Below are 12,144 nucleotides of genomic sequence, written 5' to 3'. Positions count from 1 at the left end.
ATAAAGAAATAAGGCTTGTTAGTTATTACTATAAGCATTAATGAAGAAAGAGGTGCTTCATCGGGGTGAATTAGTATGGAAGCTATTCAAGCTTGCTTAGGAATTATTTTTCAGTAAGACGGAGTGATTTCAATTTTACCTTGCCCTGCCCTGCCTACATTAGATCTGCCCAAACTTGCTTTGGAGGTTGAGTCTTGCGTAGCGAGGCTCAGGAGGAGCAAATAACCCTGAGGAGGAAACAGTGGAGGAGGAAGGAGAATCTGGTGTACTAGCAGGACTTACTACTTTGCTTAATCTCTTTTCTGTCAACTGAATTGCAGCAATATTCAACAGAGGTGTCGCTCGTTCCTGTGTGTCGCAGTACAAAACCACAGACTTTGTAAGTTGGTGTTCGGTACCTAAAGATTAAATGCAGTTTTTTCCAGGACTTTTAAGCATAGGAAGCAGTCTGTGTCCTGCGTTCATCAAAGGCATAGATTGTCTTGGGTTCTGAACAAACTTATGTCGTGCTGATAGCAGGGCAAAACATCTTGGATGCTGTCAGGTCGTGCAATCTTTGTTGTTGATACGGTGGAGCATCATGAAGGGAAACTGTTTGAATTGTTGTGCTGAGCTGCTTTTACCCTGTCAGGCTTTTAGTAGGTTACTAAGCAGTCTTGCAGCAGCTGACAAGAAACTGAAATGTTTTCACAGCAAAATGAAATTGCCAGGATTGAAAAATAATTTGCAGGTAGCAGGAGCTCTTTAGTATCTGTTGTTTCTTCAGCCACAGCAGACTGTTGGATATCTAAATTTCCTAAACTGTCTCCTTTATACAATTATGTGCAGGCATCTGTTATTTCAAGTAGGGTGCATGGTAGTCATAAACCGGGCAATTGGATAATTATGGGCACCTTTTTGTTTATGAGAAACTGATAAGGTAATTTGACAAACAGCGTTCTGGAATTAGTACCAGCCGAAGCTGCCTCTGCGCGCTCTCCTCTAACGCTGCCTTCTGCGGTGTGTTACCAAATACGTAACTGTGGCTAATTGCTTCTAAAGCTCATCCCGAACGCTGGCCTGGAGTGAATGTTGTGTAGCCTGGGAAGGTCAGAGAAGGCAACTGTTGTCTCTTCATAATGATGGTAAAGGGAAGAGGCTTTTGGAGGGGAGCAGTGTGTGTCACGTAGGTGTGTTAGTGGTACAACAGTTTCTCGTTTCAAGACAGGCTGTGCTAATGATACCAGTATCTGAAGAGAGCAATAGCGTGTGCATCTTGCTCAGCTAGGTTTTTTGGGTTTTCTTTACTGTGTTGCACGTTTTCTTTAGCGCCCCTCTGAAGCCTGCCGAAGCATTGCGTGTACTGAACTACCCGCTTTGCATCTCTAGTCTTCTCAAACGTCTGCCAGAACCTTCAGGTGCAGACAGAAGTGTTTGCACTGTTGCTTGCTGTACTTGTGTGACTTCAGAATAATTCATTTTTAAAAACTGGTAAATGGGAGTGAATGAGGCATTCCTCTTCATAGGGGTGTACTTCAGTAGCAATCAGATTAGTTCAGTGTTTATGGAGGATTGTAAAGACAGGGAAGCTGCTGATCCCTTTCCCTTGTACATAGGGTAAAAACTGCTGTCGTGCAGTTGACTTCCTGCAGATCTGCGGGAAAATCCTGTGGATTTTCATCGTTCTTGACAAAGCAGTGGTATTTAGTAACCTGTTGCGGTTCAGTTCCAAATCTGTTCTCCTCTTGCTTTTGTTATTTCTGGTGTTCCGCAGCAGAGACAGATAAGATGGACACATGGGTAGTGGCCAATTGATAGGATATTATCAAGTCAGTCATGGGACCAGTACATTGAGAAGTGCAGATGCAGGTGAGGGTAGTCTTTGGAGCCTTGTTTTGTTGTGGGCCTGAAGTTCGTGGAGGTAATTAGTTTAAAAGAAAAAAAAAACGCACAGCAGTGTGCAACTTCTCACAGTCAGTGCTTCAGTGTCTCTGTTGAATGGCCGTGCTGCGGTATCATGAGGAGGTGCCCAAATCGTTTGTCTGTTAGGTGGTAACTTCACTTTCTGAGTACGTGCAAGGTCCATATTGTCTTTTTTTTTTTTTCCCCCCTTTTCAGGTGGCATCACAAATGGTACAGTATTGTTTTGCAGTAGTCTGACCTTTCCTACTGTTTTGTTGCTCTTTCTGTTTGCTGGACAGGTGAATTATATGCAGGTGTATTAGGGCTCTGGACTGTGTGGGAGTCTTACTGGCTTTCTAAGTATTAACTGATTTTTTTTTTTTTTTGGATTGTCCGTAGCTCCAGAAAAGGTTACCAGCAATTTAACTCCTATTTTGATAATCATAACTTACCAGAAAAAGTGTATTGTTTCCAGGCCACCTTTGTCTCTTTTGCTGGCTGGGCTTTTGGAGTTCGCTCCCACCTGTGGGCCAGGGGAGAAAAGAACAGTCTTTCCCCAGAGGCTGAGAGCTGTCAGAGTGCTTAGCCCATCCCTGATGCTGAAAACATCTTCTCTAGTAAAAAAAAAAAGACACTAAGTGAAACAGTGAGAGAAATAACTTTACTCGTAAGCGTATGAGGCACCTCAGAAGCCGTTTAATTGGCTTGCCTACTGTTAAATGTGTTTATAGCGAGTGACGCAAAAATAGAAGCTTGTTTTGAAATTTGGCGAGGCGGAGGCATAGGAACGCAGGTGAAGTCAACAGGCTGTTCATAGGAGGCACCCCACGTGCGTCCCCTGTTGCTTCCCAAAACTTGCTTTCAAGCAGGAGAACCACTTGGACTAACTTTCTGTCCAGAAAAGTGGAGCCTGTGGGTGGGCACCTTAAAATGGAAAACGTCAACTGAAACTGTTAAGGTTTGATAAACTATGAGTAATTCTTAAGTACAGCCGTACAGCGGAAAGCATCTGAAAAGACAGAAGGTAGTTCTGCAGATCTCATGTATGTATATTTTTATGGATGGAACTTCTTTTTCCTGGCTGATAGCAACAGCTCATAGCCTAATAATGAGTTACTACTGTGTTTGCAGGCAGTATCAAGTTTAACGCTTTTTTTTTTTTTTGTGAGCCCTAAAATTCTGGGACTAAAAATAAATTTGTTGCAAGAAGTTGTTATTTGTTTCTCAAAGAACTTTGGCAGTAATGTCAGTGTTTCTTTTTCTAATCATTTCTCTGAGACTGTCCTAGTTAAAAACATCTAAATTATTGTGTCCTTGAAGTTCCTTGCTTAATCTCCTCTTTGGATGCCTGAGCTGTAACCACTGGTTAGGGTTGCTGGGGTTTTTTGTTTGGGTTTTTTGAGGTTTTGTGGATTTTTTTTTGTTGTTGTTGTTTGGGTTTTTTTGAGAGCTTTATATACATGGTTGTCTGTATTTGCTAGGAATGGCTTTTAAACCATCAGGTGTAATAAGAATGCAATTTTTTATGCATAAAGGCTTGTGACAGCATCTCTTTTTGTCTCTGCTAGGGTTTTGGTCGTGAGGTTAAAAGTATAGATGGAAGACCTTAATTACACACGCAAGGAGCCGTGATGGTTGTCAGTGCACCTGGTTATCAGGCTTTCTCCACACACTGGAAGAAAATCCAACAAATGTAAAACCTGTGCCTAATCAGGGAGCTAATCTGTATTCTTCAGAGAGGATCATCTCCTGCTATGCTGAGCAGTGAACCACAGATCTTGAAGACACTAAAAGGGGAGAGCATTAGGCCAGTGCATGGTACATTATTTGTAGTTTCTCGAGCGTGGACTAAATGGTCTTGTGAAGCAAGGCTCCTCTAGAGTCGCTGCAGGTTGTGGGAAGTGAGTTTTTCATTTCACTGTAGCATTGGCTTTGAAGGGTTCATCGCCAGATCCCTTGACAGCGCTGACGTATATCCATTACCAATAGATCTGACAGATAGCTGTTACAAATTATATCTGGATCAAACACTTTTTCTTCCCAAATTAGCTAGTATAGCTGTTAGTTCTGGTGGGGAAGAAGACATAAAGCAGTTAATCATTAATTCCATGGAAACATAATCTGATCTGCATGATTCTACCCTTCAGCATTAATGCCGTTGACATTTTTTTCTTCCAGACAGTTAACTTTTTTAGATGGATTAGCTCCTTGAACTTATTTTGAATGGTGTGCTACTCTTTGTTTATCTAATTGTTAACTGATAACTAAGATGTTTTCTAATTATGAAGTTAGAGCTGATGTTACATTGAGGCATAAGGGTAGTTTGTGCAGATTTTTGTCCCTGATGTGCTATGAAAGCCTACAGTTGTTTCAGTTTTTCTCTCTTTAAAACAACATTTTTGGATTGTGGCCCAAAGAAATATTCTTCTGAATTGAAATATTTGAGGAATTTTTTCTGAATGAATTCTACTGTTGAGCAGAGTCTCCAGACTTATTTCCAGCTTCTGCCTTATCTGGGTATTGATACTCCTTGATTTTATTTTATTTTTTTAACTAGTAATAATATTATTATTTAAAACTTTTTAGCAGAAAAGACCAATGTTGGGAGCTTGGTGCTTCTTATGCATAGGTGAGAGAGGGCATTTGTTTTGACAGGCCAGAGATAACCACACCCGAGTACTTGGATAGTGCTGCGTTATGCGGGCATGCTTTAGGACAAAGAAGTAAGTGCAGAAATTTCTTTGCCTGTCTACCAGACCGTGAGTCGGAATGGGACTCCTCTTCATTTCCCTGAGTGTGTGTCGCCGAAGCTGTAGTAATGGCCACATCTCTCCCAGTAATGGCCGGTTTCTTACCTTGTGTATCGGAGGTGCGGTGCAGGAGTTTTGTAGCGCCGTACTGTATTACTGTTTCAGTTCATGAGTGTGAGTTGAAAATATCATTCGCTGCTATGCAAGTGTCCCTGATGTGCTGACATAACGAGGGGTTAATGAAATTGTCAATTAGGAAACCTTGCATGAAAAAAGACTGACTCAGTCATTAGGTGGTGGGCTGTGGATTTGAGAGAACATATTAATATGCTAACATGGAAGGGGCACAGCAGTATTTACTGCTAGGTGTATGTTTATGACCTGCTTATCACTTCATCGGGGCTGACAGAGCTTGTTCCCTAACTTGAAATTCACCTGTTTCATTTTCTTTCTTTCAGTGAGTACTGTGTAACCCACTCGCTGCCCAAGATGGTGAAGCTGGATATACACACGCTGGCTCATCACCTCAAGCAGGAGCGACTGTATGTAAACTCAGAGAAGCAACTTATTCAAAGGCTCAATGCAGATGTACTGAAGACAGCTGAAAAGCTGTACCGCACAGCATGGATTTCCAAGCAGCAAAGGATCAACTTGGACAGACTGATCATAACAAGGTGACTTGGGGGGGTGGTCCTGGGGAGAACAAGCTCCTAAACTTCTGTGAATTGCAGCAAATCCATCAGATTTTTCACACTTAGTATCCGGAGTCCTTTGCTGTACTAATCATAAAAATAGTAAGGTTTTAAAACAAATCTCCGCTAGGGAATGTGACTCACTTGAAACTTACTTGTTGGCTGTTCAGGCTATCTTTTTTTAATATATGTGTTTGTTTTGCTTCTGTTCATAGTTTATGGGAACAAACTCTCCTTATTCCTGAATTTGCAAATCATTTGTATTAACTACACAGAAAGACTTTTTTCCTTGGTGATGGTCTTGTTAATAGATTGACCATGTAGCATCTTTTATGAAGTTTGTTTGCCTAAGAGTTACTTAAACTGTTTCAATGCTTTTCTTTAAAGTGCTGAAGCTTCTCCTGCTGAATGTTGCCAGCATGCTAAAATCTTGGAGGACACGCAGTTTGTGGATGGATATAAGCAGTTGGGATTTCAGGAGACTGCTTACGGAGAATTCCTAAACAGATTGAGAGAGAACCCTAGGCTTATTGCATCCTGTCTGGTTGCCGGAGAGAAGCTCAACCAGGACAACACTCAGAGCGTCATTCACACAGTCTTTACCTCCATTTATGGCAATTGCATCATGCAGGAGGACGAGAGCTACCTCCTCCAGGTCCTCCGTTACTTGATTGAATTTGAACTCAAGGAGAGCGACAACCCTCGGCGGCTCTTGAGACGAGGCACCTGTGCCTTCAGCATCTTGTTCAAACTTTTCTCTGAAGGACTCTTTTCTGCAAAACTTTTTCTTACTGCAACTTTACACGAGCCAATCATGCAGCTTCTGGTTGAAGATGAAGACCACCTGGAAACTGATCCAAACAAGTTAATTGAGAGATTCTCCCCAGTACAACAGGAAAAGTTATTTGGGGAGAAAGGCACAGAAAAGTTCAGGCAAAGAGTCCAAGAGATGGTTGACTCCAACGAGGCCAAGCTGGTGACCTTGGTGAACAAATTCATTGGCTATCTCAAACAAAATACTTACTGTTTTCCTCACAGCTTGAGATGGATTGTGTCACAAATGTACAAAACGCTTTCATGCGTAGACAGGCTGGAGGTTGGGGAGGTCAGAGCAATGTGCACAGATCTTCTTCTAGCGTGTTTCATCTGTCCTGCAATTGTTAACCCAGAACAGTATGGGATAATTTCTGATGCTCCTATAAATGAGGTGGCAAGATTTAATCTGATGCAGGTATGATTCACTTCAAAGTAGTCTTAAAAAAAAAAAAAAAAGTATGAGAAATGTTCTTGGCCTTTTTTCTCCACTAGAACTGATGTTACTAAAGCTAAAGGTACTGTCCATCCTATCTGTCAGAAGAGTGCTAACAAAATGTTTGTGTTATCATTGCTGAAAAGGCATGCTCTGAAGTTTATCTGTTTCCTTAAACTGACTTAAAAAAATTGATAGCATGCATTCCTTTATCTCTTAGAAGAGTTGCAAATGTACTTTATAAGAGCTATTATAAGGGGTGGAAGCTAAAGTGTAAAAGTGACTATGAGTTCTGGAATGTGTGTAAACGGATGTTGTGCTGTTCTTGCTAACGTTAAATATTATGCCAGGTATTGCACAAAATAATGAAATATTTTGCTGAAAAAACCTTCTTGTCTGGCAGTAATGGCCACTGTCTATGCTGGGTAGCTACCTACTGCTTTATTAGACCTTAGAGTATTCTCCAGCCCTCGTGACAAATTTTTGTCTTTGTGCAAATACGTGGGCAATTTCATGATAGTATACGTAGAGGTGTAGTCTGAGGGTATTAAGCAACACTTGTCTGACTGAGGACATTCCCCCCACAAGTAACAAACCCTACTTTTTAATGTTGTCTATAAACTGGACAGCGAGTGATTTTCACAGTATAATCATTTCAGTGAGTTTTACTGACTACCCTGTTACTGACAGGGTCTTGCCAGTGTTTTCCTAAAATACATTAGCAATCCTCTCCTCTGTCGCTGCTTGCATGTTGTAGCAGAGCTTGCAGTTGGCAACTCTTTACAATTGAGGGTTGTTTTGCAATTGGAGATTAATAAGGAATATATGCTCTGAAACAAGGGTTAGCCCTCTTGCCTTTTTTTTTCCCCTCCAACGTATTCTTAGTAAAATATATGCAGCCTTTTAAAATGTCTAGGCTTAAGATGACCTAGATTCAACTCTCAATTCTGACGTGTTGTAAAAACAAGACATGCTTTGTTCCTGGGAAGGGGGGAAATATGGATGCTCATAGCATACTGTGTGTGCAGATTTTCTTGTTAAATGCAATGACTGCTTTTTTTCTAAAGCTTCTTGCATTTTTTCTGCCCTGAAAGCGAGCACAAGACTCTGTCCACTCAATCAGAAGTATTTCTCAGAGTATTAAATGAAAAAAAAGTTTAGAATGGAGGAGTTTTCTTAACTGTATTTTTTATAATCGGGTCCATCATGATGTTGTTTTCAAATGTTTACTCTTCGTGCTTCTTTTTCACTTCAGGTTGGGAGGCTTCTGCAGCAATTGGCAATGACAGGTTCTGAAGAGGGAGATCCACGTATGAAAAGCAACCTTGCTAAATTTGACAAAGTAAGAATCCAGACTAAAAAACGCTGCGACTTGTGTGTATACTTCATCCTTCTGAAGTCTCTTTTTTTCAGGTGTTGCAAAGGACTTACTAAGCGTTTAACTTCCAAGCTACATGTAGTGAAAAGCAGATTAAATCCTGCACAAAGCTGGGAACAAAATCTTGAGTACTAGAATTAAGGGTCGGGGATTCTTGCTTCTACTCTGACATAATACTTCTTAAAAGACAATACAAAAAAGAAATAAAAGCAAGTTACCGTTTAAATTGAAGAGCTAAATTACTGTCTGTAGTTTTTCTACTGAACCTAATGATCTGCAGATAACTGCTGTATGAAATCTGGTTTAATTTTTCATTTGTTAGTGCAAGTAACTTCTGTTCCTTTTTTGTGTAGTTTTGCTTTTTTTGTTCAGCTTTTCCTTTGTTAGTATGAATCATCCATAGCAATACTGAAATTAGCTTCGTCAGAAGAACAGTGAAACTAATGATCTTTGATGTACTGTCATGTGTTTAAAAAACTGTTGATTTGCTTGTGTAACTTCCAGGTTTTCGCTAATGATAATTGTCACATAGTCATCATACAAAGTTACACATTTATTATACAAGTAACAGTCAATCAGATTAGAAAGTGACATTGTGTGTTGCTTCCTTGTTTCACTTTTAGTCTGTGCTCAGCAGATTCTTCAGGAAGGGGCAGTTTAATTGCCATAAAGTTTAATTTTTTAAAAAAATTGTAAGACGACACTTAAGTAAGTAACGCTTTTGAATGCAGAAGAGGAATGAAGGAAATGCTAAAACCAACTGCATGCTTTTCTTGCTTGGTCCTCGGTGATTTTAATGATACGTGGTATTTTATCCTAAGATTTTAAAAGCAGGAAGCAAAACTTATGTCATTACGTAAACTACCTAACTCTCATTGTAACTTACGTACTTCCAAACTCCAGCAAATGGTCTCTCACTTAAAAACTATTTCTTCTCTTTGCAGAGCTGCGTGGCTGCTTTCCTGGATGTAGTTATTGATGGGCGTGCAGTTGAAACCCCTCCAATGTCTTCTGTTAACCTTCTGGAGGGGCTGAGTAGAACAGTGGTTTACATGACATACAGCCAGCTAACTATTCTGGTAATGTCTTCAGTTCTTAAAAAGAAGTAATATAAACTTGCCCCCATGTGTTTACAGGTAGGATAAACAAGGCTGATAATTTATGCTGTAATTCTTACCAACAGTAATTCTAAATTTTTAGGTTGCCTTTATGCGGAATGTAATGTCAAGCGATCAACTTAAGGAAGATCGGATGGCTTTGGAAAACTTGCTGGCGAACTTACCCCAGAACAAACCAGGGAAAAGCAGCAGCCTTGAAATGACTCCGTATAACACCCCACAACTTTCTCCTGCAACTACTCCAGCTAACAAAAAAAATCGATTACCGATAGGTAAGGAGAGCAAGCAGACTTCTTGCCTTATTTCTGATACCTTGATAAATTTTCTGTGCCGTTTTTTCAGTCATCTCTTGGGGTTACTCTTCGACTACACCTTCAGTTCCTACTTTTTCTGTGTAGATGGTGAAGAATTTTCTTTTGCATAGAAAGCCAGGTAACTTCCTTACTTTCTGATGCAAGTATGGTGAGCTTCATCACCCTGGATTGAACTTGAGAGAAACACTGGAGTGGTTGGTAGTCACGCTAGTGCAATGATAACAAAGGGCAAGTTTGAAGATGGAAAGCAGATCTAAGAGGGAAGATCGCTTAGGGAAATGGTAAGACGGAAGCGATGACATTTAATTAGTGGGATAGGACAAGTTTAAAATTTTTGTGTCTCAGAAGAGAGCAAATGTGGAGGAGGATGAAAAAGCAAGAGCAGAACTTTTAGAGTATGTGCTGAGAAGAGAAGCTTTCTCCTTTCTCCATTATTTGCCCAGTCTAATTCCGTTCTATATTGTAATGCAATTTTATGTTTGTTGGGGTTTTGTCCTCTTTTTGAATAGGATTTCTGAGTCTTGAACTTGTCCATTTCAATAATATTTTCTCTTAAAATAGGAGGTGTGGTGCTCTTCTTCGGTGTGTATTTACATGAATACGACCACATGGGATATTTTTGTTTGTTTGAGAGATTTGGTGTTAGTGTGTAACAGGATGAAAATACGTAGAGCCCAATAAGTGGCAAAAAATCCCACAAAACCAACCCCAAAACAAACCTATCCCATGTTGTTTTAACTCTGCTTCTGAATGGTTCTGGTCTTATGCCTATAAAGTAGTGGCACAACAGCGTTTTTTTATGGTATAAAATAGTTTTTGCTCAATTTTTTTATTTCTTTTGTTTCATTTTAATGCTTTCGAAATCCAGGACAGCAATTGGCAGCCATTACTGCCTGGGATACTTCTGCTACCAATCTTTCAGCTCATATAACTCTAGTAACCCCTTTTGGTGGGTAATGCCCTCTTTCCGTTCTTCTCTGTGAAACTTTTACTTCTAACACACGAGTTAAGCATGCCTGTGGTTTACTTTGGCAATCAGTTGCTTTTCAGATTTCTTCATTGATTTCTATATGAAACCCATTTTGTATGTACATGTAGTTGTTAAAAACACCTTGCGTGCCTTTGTGTGTCAATGAAAATTTGGCTGTGACTTTCACACACTTGCCTTGTTTTCCCTGGACCAAATAAAGAAATAAGTGGCGTTGTGCTGCCATACTTAAAAATCTTAAGTCCATGTGGGCATTTTTCCTTCCATGGTGCCAAACATGGGAATATGAAGTTACTTGAAAGGACTAATAGAGAGTCACAAAATAATGAAAGTAAACCACCTGATGTTGAATTGTGTGTCTGGGTTTGAGACACCTGTTAGAATAAGATTTCCCTGCTTTTTAGGAGAAGAAATTTCTACAGAAATGAATTAAACAGAGTTATAAACCGCAGGAATCTAGACCTGTTTTTGTTGGTACCAAACTTCTTCATTTTCTCAGTTAATTTATTAGGGGTCTTTCTGTGATTGGAATACACTGAATTTGTGTAGGCAAACAGGACATAGTATACCTTGTTTCTCTAAACTTTTATGTTGAAAGTTTGCTTTTTCACAGTTCAGTACTCAAATTTAAACACTAGTTCCATCTCTCAAAGTCTAATATGACTTTTCATTTTGTAAATGTATTTGGTATGTGTATTATTCGTTCAAAACATTCCCATTCTGTATTTCCATTGTATTGTCTTTTTTTCCTCCTTAACCAAGGAAAAGCTTTCTAATGTTGATATTTCAAAATGTTTTCTTAGCAACTCGTAGCAGAAGTAGATCAAACATTCTGATGGATCAGCACGGAGATCATGAAGGATCCTCCCAGGAGACTATCCCAGAAGTTCAGCCGGAAGAAGTGCTGGTGATTTCTTTGGGGACAGGTCCACAGATTACTCCAGGAATGATGTCAGAAAATGAGGTATGCGAAAACTATCACGTCTCAGATAATTTGAAAAGTACAGTCTCTGTGTTCTCTAGTAGCAGAACAGCGAAGTTGTGACACTAACTTTGGATAATAAATCCAGAATGGGAATTAAAATCCTTACTTCATTTTACTGAACTTGGGGGTTGTAGCTTCCAAATTTCCCTTCGTTAGATTTTTTTTTTTTCCATCACCTAATGTATCAGCAAGGTGTGAAAAGCAGTATATTAACACAGAAAAAATGAACCTTGCAGATTTATGAAGAGACTTTGTCATCTAGCATGCTTAAGAACAAACTAGGGCTATTGCTTCTGCGCCTGAAGAAACTGATTCAGTTGTCTCTCTGCATGCTCTGTCCCTTGGATCAAGTGGCACAGGTGAATGACAGAACTGAACACCGATCCCGACGGTTTTCGGCAGCTCAGACTTGAAACGCACAGGCCCAGCTTCTTGTGAGGGTGGAGCTGTGGTCGAGTTGCCATGAATGCCTTCAGACTATGTTGCTTAGGGTAAGGCTGGTTTTACAGCCTTTTCTTTCACCAGCTGTAGCAGAGCTGCTGCTTTCATCTTTGCTGCCTTGCCTGATAGTTCGGATTATCTCCTTTTGCAGCCTCGTGACGATCAGTTTCTGTATTATATTAATCTGCTGGGGCGATGAGGGAGCTGGTGGCTCCGTTATTATCAGGACTTGCCTTGTGTTCACATCCTGGTTACCTTACAGTCTCTCCAGGCTCTGACTTTGGAGATAGCTGTCTTTTTTCAAACAGAATGTTAGAAATTTGGTTGTGCCATTAACATCTAGGGAAA

General features: G+C 40.1%; 1 protein-coding gene across 14 annotated transcripts in view; it reads left to right on the top strand.

Annotated features, from left to right (window-relative positions):
- The window catches only part of GAPVD1 (GTPase activating protein and VPS9 domains 1), a 33,993-nt gene that overhangs the window by 3,202 nt on the left and 18,647 nt on the right, over nt 1-12,144 (top strand). For 13 of the 14 annotated variants that reach the window (XR_014229865.1, XR_014229866.1, XR_014229867.1 and 10 more), the window contains 6 exons: nt 5,090-5,305; nt 5,711-6,554; nt 7,828-7,914; nt 8,895-9,029; nt 9,151-9,340; nt 11,174-11,334. Coding sequence is in view for 10 of the 14 variants with exons in the window: in XM_082327713.1 (XP_082183839.1) it covers nt 5,090-5,305; nt 5,711-6,554; nt 7,828-7,914; nt 8,895-9,029; nt 9,151-9,340; nt 11,174-11,334 (1,633 nt within the window). In the remaining 4 variants the exon portion in view is untranslated. Of the gene's footprint in view, nt 1-5,089; nt 5,306-5,710; nt 6,555-7,827; nt 7,915-8,894; nt 9,030-9,150; nt 9,341-11,173; nt 11,335-11,706; nt 11,801-12,144 lie in introns of those variants that run through there. The other variant, XM_082327716.1, reaches the window with a different exon arrangement.

This window comes from Platalea leucorodia (genome assembly GCF_965183815.1).
Source record: "Platalea leucorodia genome assembly, chromosome: 15".
Classification (NCBI taxonomy): Eukaryota; Metazoa; Chordata; class Aves; order Pelecaniformes; family Threskiornithidae; genus Platalea; species Platalea leucorodia.
The sequence above is the reverse complement of the archived record's forward strand: the minus strand, read 5'-3'. Positions and strand labels throughout refer to the sequence as shown.